General features: G+C 32.6%; 3 protein-coding genes across 4 annotated transcripts in view; 1 reads left to right on the plus strand and 2 right to left on the minus strand.

The window, feature by feature from the left end:
* LOC102586069 (protein TIFY 6B-like) lies at positions 1 to 3,504 on the plus strand. Of its 2 annotated transcripts, none has more exons than XM_006354043.2 (7): positions 1 to 268; positions 1,257 to 1,399; positions 1,759 to 1,943; positions 2,180 to 2,270; positions 2,413 to 2,746; positions 2,898 to 2,955; positions 3,074 to 3,504. In XM_006354043.2, exons 1-7 carry the CDS (start codon positions 184 to 186, stop codon positions 3,192 to 3,194), a joined length of 1,017 nt encoding a protein of 338 aa, XP_006354105.1. In that variant the 5' UTR covers positions 1 to 183; the 3' UTR covers positions 3,195 to 3,504.
* A 3,925-nt stretch (positions 3,505 to 7,429) lies between these two features.
* On the minus strand, positions 7,430 to 10,310 carry LOC102586841 (F-box protein SKIP28). Its single transcript, XM_006354046.2, has 3 exons — positions 9,879 to 10,310; positions 8,452 to 8,813; positions 7,430 to 7,765 (listed from the first exon to the last, which is right to left on the minus strand). Exons 1-3 carry the CDS (start codon positions 10,191 to 10,193, stop codon positions 7,528 to 7,530), a joined length of 915 nt encoding a protein of 304 aa, XP_006354108.1. The 5' UTR covers positions 10,194 to 10,310; the 3' UTR covers positions 7,430 to 7,527.
* An 872-nt stretch (positions 10,311 to 11,182) lies between these two features.
* LOC102587184 (dynein light chain, cytoplasmic) overlaps positions 11,183 to 13,232 on the minus strand; it is a 2,873-nt gene continuing 823 nt past the window's right edge. Inside the window, exon 2 of the mRNA XM_006354047.2 lies at positions 11,183 to 11,415. Within this exon, the coding sequence (XP_006354109.1) occupies positions 11,260 to 11,415 (156 nt within the window). The 3' untranslated portion in view covers positions 11,183 to 11,259. The remainder of the gene's footprint in view (positions 11,416 to 13,232) is intronic.

A 13,232-nucleotide genomic window follows, 5' to 3' on the forward strand; every position in this document is an offset into this window, starting at 1 on the left:
GTTAGAAGCATTTAGTACTATAAACTATTTCTCTTTCATTCCTTTCTCACTTTTCTTTGCTTTTGGGTTTCTGGGGTTTCTTGTTTTTTTTTTCTAGTTTTGTTTGAGTTTGATCTGCTTCTTGGGGTTCTTTAAATTTTCTTGAAATCTTGAATTTTGGGTGTTTCTTGAAAATTCAAAGAGATGGAGAGGGACTTTATGGGATTGAATATTAAAGATTCTTTAGCTGTAGTCAAGGAAGAACCTGTTGAAAGCTCCAAAGACTCTGGTTTGTTTTCTTTGAAACCATAATTGTCAATTTTTTGGTTTTGTTGTGACTTGTGAGCATAAAAATCTAATCTTTAGTTGTTTTTTAGGTTCATTTATGAGTTTGGGAAAAAGGGTTGCTTTTGAATTTTCAGCCTAAAAAAGTATATAATTTAATTTGTTGAGTTCTTTAAATGCATGTGTGTTCTTTAATTTGTAGGCTAAATTGAGTATTTTGGTGTTGTGTGTTGATTGGTGAATTGGTTTTCCTGTTTAAGATGCAACTTTTTGGCTAGATTTCTAATTGCTAAAAAGTTTTTTTTTTTTTACTTTCTGGTTTAATAATTTGTTTGTGGTGACGGTCTGTCGAAAACAGTCTTTCCACCTCGAAAGTAGGGGTAAGGTAAGGTGTACGTATACTCTACCCTCCCTAGACATCAGTCCGGATATGTTGATTGATTGATTGATTGATTTTGGTTTTAGTAATTTGTTTGGTCTTTTGAAAACAGTTTCGTCAGGGGTAAGGTTTGTGTACACTCTACTATGCTCCTTAGACCCCACGAATAGGATTACAGTGCATATGTTGATTGATTGATTTTGATTTATAGTACTTTGTTAAATTTTTGAGTAGTTTGAAGTATAAAGCTTATGAATAAAGATCTTTTTGGTAGTTAGTGTTTCCTTTGTTGAATTGGACATAACGAAAGATTTCCTTTTGTGGTATTGTGTTATGAGATAATAGCAATTTGGATTGATTGTAGTCTTTGTTCAGAGGTGGAGCCAAGATTTGAACTTTATGGATTCTAAATTCTAGGATAACAATATCCGGTGTTAGTAACAGGGTTTTGAATCTAATTTCTGTACATGTGTAGTTGATTTCCTAATAGAATTACATGATTTTGAGTAAAATTACTGGGTTCAGCCGAATCCACACAAAACTTTCTAGCTCGGTCCATCTTTTTTGTTATTGTTTGTATGTATTAAGTTAAAATGATTCTCGTTTGTATCAGGGTTTCGCTGGCCAATGTCGAGTAAGGTTGGTGTACCTCATTTCATGTCCTTGAACTCTGCTCACGATGAGAACACCTTCAAAGCTCTATCTGCCACAGATGGAGTCGATGCTGGTGTCAAACGTCAGTCTGGTGAACTCCAGGTTTGTCTTGTCCTTTTAATCAAACGAAGTTGGTTTATATATATTTATATAGGATCTGTGCGACGTACAAATGAGAGCACTCAAATTTGCCATGTTCTTTAGTGAAGCTATTTGTTATTAATGCTTTGCCGAAGTTTTAGACTGTCAATTATCTCGACTTCTTGTGTCATTCATTTGCGAAATTATACTCCGAATTAGTAACCAATCGCAATAAATTGTCAACAATCTCCTGTTTTTATTGTCTATGGATTCCTTTTGAAATGAGTGATACCTCTTTTGAATCCATTTGGGAAGAGAAAATAGATCGTTATGGGTGACAAGGAACATTTTTTAGCTTGACACATTCTAATCTGCAACAGAATGTGCATGCAATTCATCTTCCGTATGATGTTAAGATGCTTCCATTTAACATGAACAATCCCTCCTACAAGACTCATTTTGGTGGTTCTGGCCAGATGAAGCAAGTTCTTGGTGGAATTCCTGTTACAGCTCCACATTCAATGCTTCCATCGCGTGGCTCTGTGGCTGGGACAACCGAACCTTGGTAAGTTCACCATTTTTTTGCACACAATACTGTATGTTTTGTGTTACAGAAGTCTTATTTGGTACTTATAATGAGCACATCAATATGCAGTTAATACCAATGATGACTGTTATGCAGTTGGTTGACACACGATTAATTGTAAAACATAAAATATATACGACAACTTGGCTAAGAAAGCCTCAGTGGATTGAAACGGAAACTAAAACTTTGTCTAAAATGTCGTACATCTTTTGCAGGTTTAATTCCAAAAGTTGTGCAGCACCTGCTCAACTGACCATCTTCTATGGTGGGACGGTCAATGTCTTCGAGGATATCTCCCCTGAGAAGGTACCCACTCTTTCTTGCTCTCGCATGCACACAAACTGATATAAAGAGAGGCTATCGTTAATCCAGAAGAGAGAAAAAAAATGCAATTAGCTAAGAAGTTTCTCTAAGGTTTGCTTATCTTTGTGTGGCATGTGTTACTCAGGCACAGGCTATTATGTTTTTGGCTGGACATGGCTGCGCTCCACCTAATGTGGTGCAACCAAGGTTTCAACTTCAGGCATCTGCATCGAAACCTGCTGCTGCGGATGGTGTTTGTGTGAACCAAACCCCAAACATGCTGCCTGCCTCGGGTCTTTCTAGCCCTATGTCCGTTTCTTCCCATCCTATTGGTCAATCTGATGGCAGTTCTGGAAACAAAGATGACATGAAGATGTCTAAAACTGCAAACAGTTCAGTGACTCCCCTTGTCAAATTGGACACTTCAAAGATTGTGACATCACTAGGACCTGTTGGGGCGACTACCATAATGACAGCAGGTATGGCCTGCCGGAGTGGAAACTCAGAACATATTTGTGACATAAAAGCTTGCAATAACTAATTATGTTGCTCCGAAGTGGAAGTAACTACTTCCAACGCAACTCATTTAGTCCAACCTTCATTGCATCTAATCATTTACATTTTCTGCAGCGGTTCCACAAGCTAGGAAAGCATCTCTGGCTCGTTTTCTGGAGAAGCGTAAGGAAAGGTAAACTATTAACCATTTCTTGTTTTATCGCTTGTTTTTTTCCGTTATGCTTTATTGGATACTTGCTAGCACAATGCAAGAAAGTATTGAGATGTAAGTGCGGATTCATATTTTGTAGGGTGATGAACTTAGCACCATATTGCCTCAGCAAGAAATCGCCCGAGTACTCCACCCCCGAGTCTAATGGAGTTGGTTTCTCTGCAACTTCCAGTCCTCTATTAGCTGGTAAGGAGACCTAGCTATGATCTCTGAAGACTGCTTAACGCCGTAAATCAGTGAAGCATAATCTATTTTATTCAGCAAGTTAAAATCTGTGTAGCTATCAAGTTTTGTTTGTTGTAATTTGTAATGTCAACTTTGGTTTAGCTCTAGCTAGACATCCTAGTATCCAATTGGTTTGGTCTTTTTTTTTCTGAAACCTGATGGAATATTTCCCATCCAAATAACTTCTTCAATTTGTAACTATTTATTTTGTTACATTGTGTTTCACAAGTATATATATATATATATATATATATAAATGTTATTTAGTCATTACATGCTTCCTTATATCTTGATTATCGTATTGTTCTGTTACTATCGGTTGTTTTTGCCTTCTTTTTTTTGAATTGTTTTGTACTGTTTTTCCTTGAGTCGAGTGTCTAATGGAAACAACCTATCTGCTTTGAGGTACATGTGAGGTTTGTGTACACTACCCTCTCCAAATCTTTGGGATTTAAGGAACTATAACCAAAGACAAAGGGAGTTTAGGAGTAATGGTAAAATTGTATTAAATAAATAAGATTCCTTCCAAGAAATAAATTGAAAAAAGACAATAAACTATATTGAATATTTTATTTGAGGGTCAAAAGATCTTTTTTTCTTTTTGGAACAAACATGTTTAAAATTTTAAAAAATGGATATTTTTTTTGGGTGGAGATAAGGAGTTTGATTTAATGTCACTAGCTAACAAGTTGTCAATACATAGCTTTCACGTGCAAAAGGGTCTAAATCATTATATATATAAAAAAATCACAATAAAAATTTGAGATTATTTATTTCGGAATTGATCATAGATATTAAGTAATTAATTTTGTTACATATTTTGTATTAAAATAATGAGATTATCTATTCCATGTAGAGAGTCGATAGCTAGGGAAAATGAGAGATGAAAGTTCAATCAACTGAGTTATAAAATATCTCAACTTACTTTACGTATTAAAATATTTTTATCTATCTCATTCCGATAACTAAATGACCCATAAATGCTCAAGATAGGATCGACCAACTCTGAGTGGATGTCCTTTACATCATACATTTTTATATATTCTTTTTATTTATTATATGGTAGTGGTTAGTTTCAAAATTCTTTTTTTTATTCTTTTCCCTCTATAGGTATACAAAATTTAACACGTTTTTAAAAAATTTCATTTCATTTTTATGGGGCCCAATTGTTTGGTAATTGCTTGCAAGTTGAGATTTTCTTGTCTGTCAATAATTGACCCAAGAATATTTTTATTTGGGTGTCACTATTTCAAATTTTAGTGAAAAATAAAGGTGTCTTCACCCAAAAATGAATAATTTTCTTATATATTTTTTTGGTGTTCGATGAATATAAATATAAAATATTATCTCAAAAATATTTATATACATATTCAAATGCTATGAAGTTTGCTATTAGTTTTGCAGCTCTACAAACTTACTATTCCATCCGTTCACTTTTATATATCCATTTTTATTTGTTCGATTTTTAAAGAAAAAAATAATAATGTATCTCTTAATTTAAAGTTATCCTTTATTATTAACTATAGTCATCTCTCAATACATTTGTTAAAATATTGAATTTATTATATTCGTTGATATAATAAATTTGTCATTCTTTTTGTTTCTCCGTAAGACATGTGACAAGTCAATACTAAACAAGTAAAAATAGACGGAGGGAGTACAAAATATTCAAGTCATGAGCTTGTTGCCATGTTTAAACGTTGACTTCGTCAACAAAAAAAATATGTGTTTATTATTGTGTTGGATGGAAGTAATTAAAAGTGTCAAATGAGCGGATTGAGCTAAATGAATCAAAATAGATGAGAAAATGATTAAAATGGTCCTTAATGTATAGGAGTTGAAGTATTTTGGTTCTTTATATATATCATCTCATCCAAATAGTCCTTAATGTATATGAAAATATGATCATTTTAGTTCTTAGCCCTAAAACTAACCAAAAAACTGTTAAATTTAACAGTGGGTCCCACAACATGCCAAACTTTAAAAAAAAATTAAAAATTAGTAAAACCCCTTCTTCCTCAATTTATATTCTTTCACAAGGTCATACTCCATATCCTTGAAAGAAAAATAATACACACTACATTCATTTCTTATCTTTCGTCAGAACAAAAATTTGAGCAGCTCCTAATTTCTTATATAAGAAGAAGAAGAAGAAGAAAATCAAGATCGCTAAAACAAATGTGAACCAAGTAAATTAGTTAAACGACTCCATTTCTCCTCGAGATCACCATAAATCAATTCCTTTCAAGTTGTAACTAATTTTATTTTTGTTTTATCCTTTTCAAAATTACGAGAATCTTTTTCTAGCATCTATATTCATTCCATTTTTCAAATAAAAGGATTAAAACTGAATGGACAGAGCTAGAAAATAAAAATCTTAAGAAACGAGAGGATTTTATCAATGGAAACAAAAATAGATCAATTGACAATTGTAAAGAAAATGGTTGAAGAAAATCGATGGAGGAGAAGAGATTACGGAAGAAAGAGGGAGGAAGAAGGGTTCCACCAAGTGTGGGACCCACTGTTAAATTTAACAGATTTATTATTTTTTTTGGTTAGTTTTAAGGCGAGGGACTAAAATGACCATCTTTTCATATACATCAAGGACTATTTGGATGAGATAATATACATTTGGGGTCGTTTGGTGTGAGGGATAATACCATATAGTCCCGGGATTAAATTATAGTACCGCTTATTTTGTTGTTTGGTTGGCAAGTTCGGGATAACTTATCCCGGGATTAATAATTAGTACCGGGATAAGTTATCCCTCTATTTGGGTGGTATAGTAATCCCGGGATAACTTATCCCGGGATAAAATAGGTAAATGACAAAAATGTCTCTTTCAACCCTTTTGTTATATCACTTTTTACATTAATGAAGGGCATTTTTGTAAACAAATAAATTGTTCTTAAAATTTATTATTTTGAATACAACAAACCAAACACTCAATAAAAAATAATCCCAACACAACTTATCCCATCATAACTAATCCCAACATAACTTATCCCAACATAACTTATCCCATCATAACTCATTTTCAAACCAAACGACCCCTTAGTAAATAGTTAGTTCCTTATCTTCTTAGTAACCCCGATGGATTAGCCTGTAAATGCCTAAGGAAGTTGAAAGCCCGCCATGGTTATGAAACCAAAAGGACTGTGTATCCCATGGTGCGGTTAAAGAAGCAGATGCTAAGAAAATGGGATAAGGAAAAGAGATGAACAGAGTAAAGAAAAAAAAAAGTAATTTTGGGAGAAATTACATAGATTTAGTAACAAATACTACTAAATAAGATAACGGAGTAGGAAGAGGGAGTATTGAGGGACTAAAATACTTTAACCCCTATACATCAAAGACCATTTTGATCATTTTCTCCAAAATAGATTGAGTTGGTAAATGAACGGGTCATTGACTCACGTATTAATTACTTGGACTAAAATAGGCTACTAAACGGTCAATAATCTACCCACTCAATTCTTATTAAATTTACTCATTTTAAATAATTTATTTAAGTGCCTAATAAAAATTTTATGGTTAAATATAACATATCATACAAAAAGAAGATTGATATTTAAAGAAAGTAATTTAAAAAAAAAAAGATATTTAAAGAAAGTTAATGGTTAAAAATACATTTGAATTATCACTCTTCGTCAGTTTCACCTCAACTATTTACTGTTCTTTTTACCTACTAAACCAATCACTTTCTTTGTATTAAAGCGCATTTTGATGGTGAGTTGGCCAAATATGAATTGACAACAGACACATTTAGGCCAACTCAACAACAAGGTGTATTTTATATCAAATGAAGTGGTAGTTTAGGGTAAGTAAATAGAATAATAAATAGTTGATCTATCACTTACTTTGTATTATAACACCTTGATATTGAGTTGGTCAAGTATTTATTCTCAATCGACAACAAGGGTGTGTAGACCAACTCAACATAGAGGTGTGTTTTAATTCAAAGGGAATAATAGTTTAAATAAGTAAATAGAACAATAAATATTTGAGGAATGAAACTTGCAAAAAGGGAGATCATGAGAATAACTATATCATTAGATAAATTGAGACGAAGAAAATATTAACCAAGGGAAAATCAACACCACAAGTTACGAATTCAGCACAAATCAATAACTTTAACCCAAACTATGTATTTCTATTAAGATATCCACTTGATATATATGAAATATGAATAGTCTTATCTCGAACTCGATCACTAATTACTATCATATTCTAATATCTTGAATCCATAAACTTAAAATTCAAAATCCGTTTATCAAAAAGCAATATACAATACACATTTCAAAACCACTAATGTGAACTTTGTGTTGATTGAAAACTACACTCACTACACAAGAACCCTAAAGAAGAGCCAACATGTTGTTGGTAAGCATGCTGGTTGCAATATGCCTTGTTACAAAAACTACATTTTGGAAGATGAAGCCAACAATTTAAGCACAATATGTCTACACAAGCTGCTTCACCTAATTCTTCATCTTTGGTGCATACACCACACTCCTCACATCTTGGGACACAAAGGAAGCAACCCCTACATTTACGGGTGACAAAATTAGCTCATGAAAATATGACTTGTGCAATACATTGTTCATTTATTAACTCAGCTTATTTTGACTTGTTCAGTATAGTCCATTTAATACTGGCCGAGTTGACTAAATATGTCGTCCAAATTAACCTATGAGAATTAAATATAATCATAATAAAAATAAAGTTTTAATAGATAATTAAATAAATTATATGAAAAACAAATAAAAAGTTAAAACATTATAAAAGTTGAACATATTGAGCTATGATCCATTGTTCAATCCATTTTGCCCCGGTCCATCTCAGCCCAAAGTAACATTTGGCCGGGTCAACAAACCATTCGTTTATTAATTCAATCCGTTTTAACCCCTTCATAGTTTCCAAACTCATTATTGAAAAATAACTAATTTATCGAATCCATGATACTCTCATGAATTTTGAACTTGAAAAAGTGAAATTCCATCATCATTGTATCCTAGACGAAATCCAAGACACTATCATTAAGTTTCACTTTTTATTAAGTTCAATCCAAACAATGACAACATGTCAGACTTTTCACTTGTTTAAGTTCGAAATCCATAACATTATCATCATGGTATTTTCGCATCAAATGTGATCACTTTTCAAAAATATACTATTTTTCAAAAATCGATTCGAAAAGTAACTAGCTCATACAATTTATGTTAACCATACCTGCACTCTATAAGAAGTTGCCTTTGTTGTTGTTGCATTCTCTTCTTACAAGAATCTCTTGGACAATCAAAAACTTCTCTTATTTCACCACATTTTGGACATATATCTACGTCGATTGAAGGCTGAGATTCTTGTTTAAACGTGTATAATTCGCATCTCATGTGATAGTAATTCTTCTTTATTTGTTTCATTTGCATTTGATTTATTCCCATTAGATAACAAAGTGTTTGAAAATCTTCTATTTTCACATTGTAGATGCCAGAAATAGCTAAGTTTTTTAGCTTATGGTTTGGTTTGGTGAGTAATTTTACTGCACCAATGACTCCCTCAATGGTTAAGCTAGTGCACCCTTGTAAATATAGCTGGAAAAAAAAATTAAAATTAGTCAAAGTCTCAAAACGAACTTTACATGACACAAATTTAGATTAGTCAAAGTCTTTTGATAGGGGGACTTTTACCTTTAATGAACTTTATATGATACGAATTCAGATTAGTCAAAGTTTCAAAACAGGTAAATTCATGGTTCATATGTTAGGTAATTAGAAGAATGAATTTAATGGAGTTCATGAATTTATCTAGGTTAGTTTATTGGTTGATAAATGAATGATTTTTAGTTTCGAAATTCGTTGGAAAGGGAAGTGCAAAGAGAAATTATACAAATATTTTCAAATTTTTGGACATCGTGAAAAAGATATAAGGTGTTTGAAAATGATTGAAGTAATGAATTAGGAGGATTATTGTGACTTTCGTTTGAAAAATGATTTATTTATTATTATGGATGATTGGTTATTTAGGAATTTTTTCGGTTTAAAGTATAAAAGATTCGTATGGGGCTTCAAGCACAAAACACAAATAAAACATAGGGTTTAACAAAGAAAGACATAAATAAAAGGGGGGAAATTACAAATATGTAGGTATATAGTTCAAGATTAATAATTATATAAGCATTATAACAAAGATATACAAAGAAATTTTAAAAAATTACAATAAAATAAAATATAATTATTCAGTTGTCTCCTTAAGATTACACTTATTAACAAATATGCATTAGAGCCTTAATGACGACACTGAAGCACCAGTTAAGTGAGACGAAGTGCTCAACATATTTTACATCTCGCTTCAGGACTTAACCATGCCTATGACATTACTAGGCGAAACGATTGAATTCAAATTACTTGAAGCCCAAAAGTACCCGGCACTAGGCAGAAATTATATATAGATAGAATCCAGAATTTTAACTTGACAAATTTGATCTTGTAGGACTTTTAATATTAAATTCATGTTATCTTTAAAATTATGGGTTCAAATCAAACATATTTTTTTTTTTAAAAAAAAGGACTCCACCAACCAACCATATCTTATCCATTAATAATAATATCATTTCATCATAAACAAAAAAACAAAAAAAAAACTATACCATAACATACCTTGTTGATAAAAGGATTACTAGCAATAACTTGTAAAAGCCCTTCATCTGTTATCTTAAAGCAATTTCTCAGAGCAACAATATTCATTCTACCCTTTGCCTTAGACATTATTTTCACCAAAAAATCATCAGAAAATCGAGTATTTATCGGTTTTTCGACGATGACATTCAACCATGGGAGTATATCATGTTTTAGAGCATCTCTAAATGACTTGCAAACTTGACTCATTGATAAAAGTTCATATAAAGGGAGATAAGGCAAGATCAAGAACATAGCTTCATGTGGTGGACTTAATTGTGAAGAAGTTTGTGTCATTTTTGTGTTATGGTATGATAAAAATTATGTGTTAGTTTTGAAGATAATGAGCAATAATTGTGTGTTGATAAATTTTTCTAGAATGGGAAAAGCAAAAAAAAAAAATGGATGGATACATTTTGGACATTTTTGTTATGTATATCAATTGATGAAATTGTATATGAGAGGAAAATGAGAAAAATGGTCCATTATGTTTGTGTAAATTTAAAGTAGTCCATTAAATATATATTCATGAGCAGTTTTAGTCGTTGAAGTGTTTTTAGAGTGAGCACTTTTAATTTCCATCGAATATTTTAACAAGATTTGAGGAGAACTATGAAAACAAAGTTTAACATCAGAATTTTTTCTTATCAAATTATAAAAATCCGCAATATAGAAGAACTACATTAGACATCGAAAATAGCAAAAGTTGCACCTAACTTTAAAAATAGAAAAAACTACAAAAATTATACCTACAAATGTGAATTCCATCTAATCATTTGTTTCACATTTTGTGTCAAATCTAACTGACAAAATTCGATAAATATTTGACAAAGACTAAAAATATTCACTTTCAATAAACTTGAAGGACTAAAATTGCTCAGAAATACATTTAAAGGTTGCTTTTGAATGTATTCCAAACATAAGGACTATTTTTTTTAAAAGAAAAATGTTCACATGTATTTCAACATGTATTAAAGTCGAAACTTAATTTTTATGGGTTCGTATCCAAATTAACTTGCGCACATCTTCATTAATTCACGAGTACTTACTATTGTTCTGGTTAGTACAAATACAAGGTAATTTTATCTACCAAAGCTTACACCAATGGAAAGAAATTACTTGACATTTTTTTTTTGCCTCTGCTAAAATTTCAACGTTCATTTCTCATAGTCTATTCTAATTTCATTGACTGCTAGGTCACACCATTGATTGATCGTATACAAAATTAGTTTAAAATAGTAAAATATTAAGGACAATTTCAATTGTGGCATAGCAAACACATTTGGTGATTGTACAATCCAACATAAAAATTAAACAAAAACCTCTCATAAATTAATTTTTTTCAGAAATTACAAAGTAGAAATCAATGATTTAAAGGTTCAACAGCAGTCCTAAATAAAAGAACATAAACCTTGTCAATTGAGAAGTACAAAAAACCTCCTATGGAATGTGTAACATATGAACCAAAGCTAGTTCCCACAATACAATGCCAAGCTGGTCCATATGTTGAGTCAAATTCCTGAAAAAAGTTCAAAAAATAATGTGAATTTTGATTATTATTATTATTATAACGAAAAAAAGATCGAAAATACGTTGATAGAAATGAAGCAACAAGAGTAAGATGCCCATTGTGTAGTCCTATAAAGTGAGGTCTGAGAAGAATAGAGTGTATGCAGGACCTTTTCCCTAGGACAGACGTAGTGAGGTTGTTTCTATTCCAACCTAGCTCCCCGGCTTGGGTTGCTTTGTCGGGATAGAATCAACACTTACCTTATCCTGACTACGGTTGTACACGTGGAATACATCCACTACTCCATTTATAGCTTAATGGACAAAAGAAAATGAACCTTGACGTACTTCAACCACACGAGGTAAGAATTGTCTGAGTTCATATAAAAAGACAACAGCTCATTCCTCAACAAATGTAGGACATTCTAGCGCTCCCACATGCATAGGATTGGGACATTTAGAGCGTGAACAATATGACATGGGAACTTTATACGCACTTAGTTTGCTAGGTGCAGCGCTTGAACCTATGACCTAAGTCACAAGTCTCTCAACCTTTACGAATTGAGCTAACTGGGGGCAGGTCATTTACACTACTCTATTACGTAATCATGTTATGTGAGTATCGTACTACTACAATTTAGCACTGCCATTGTCATCCATAAATAACGACTATGCCTTAATCCCAAACAAGTTAGGTCGGCTATATGAATCCTCACTAACCATGTTTATTCCATTTAAGCCATCTCATGTCATTCTATCGAACTCCGAAAATTATTAACCACATTACAGAAATTTTAACTCAAACGTGATCTTATCAAATTCATAGAATTCCCTAATGGGGTCTAAAATTCCCCACTCGAGTACTGTCCACGACCATATAAAAAGACAAATATCCAATCCCCAATCAATGTGGGACTCAACAAAACAAGAGTCGTAGAGCAGCTTACACAAGCTCCCCTCCCCCGAACCACAAAACTATCAAAAAGAAAACTTTGAACATACATTCAACAGAAATTAGCAGATCAAACAAAACCCGGAACGTAAAAGGTCCAACAAAACCACAAACCTCGGAATTGAGAAGCATAAAACAAGAATCAATAGCTTGACATTACACATATAACCAAGTAATAGTATTTGGACAGCCAGAGCAAGGCATTTACTGTCAAGTTTCTCACAAGCCATAGCATCAAGATTATCTCAAGCATGATATGCAGAGAAAAACAAGCCATACAGAAGCTTGAACGAGCCATCCCCCCGCCCCTCAACACACACATGACTATCAAAATCCAAACTTTGAACATATATTCAATAGAATTTAGCAAATCAAACAAAACCCACAGGCCATAGCATTAAGATTGTCTCTTGCACACTTAAAGACGTGATTTTGCAGAACCATAGAGCAACTTCAACGAGCCTCCTAGTTTTCTAGATCATTTTCCAAGGTGGGAACCCCCACCCACCCACACACACACACACAAAAACTATCAAAATGCAAACACACATTCAACAGAACTTAGCAAAATCCAAGAAAACCACAAACCTAAGAATTGAAGAAGCATAAACAAGAAGCAATGAGGAAGGTAGAATGTACGTAGACGTTAGCTCTCTCATGGATGTAGAGAGCCTTACCCTCGGCTCAAGTACAACAAGCAAATCAAAGCATGTATGAAAAGGGAAAACGACAGTGAAGAAAACATAGCAACTAATTCGAAAACAGTAACAACAACAAAATAGTGCAATAACCGAAACACATAGCATCAAGATTATCTCTTGCACACTTAAAAACACCATTTTGCAGAGAAAACAAGAAACATAAGAGCAACTTGA

The sequence above is a fragment of the Solanum tuberosum genome, unplaced genomic scaffold (genome assembly GCF_000226075.1).
Source record: "Solanum tuberosum cultivar DM 1-3 516 R44 unplaced genomic scaffold, SolTub_3.0 scf00172, whole genome shotgun sequence".
Lineage (NCBI taxonomy): Eukaryota > Viridiplantae > Streptophyta > Magnoliopsida > Solanales > Solanaceae > Solanum > Solanum tuberosum.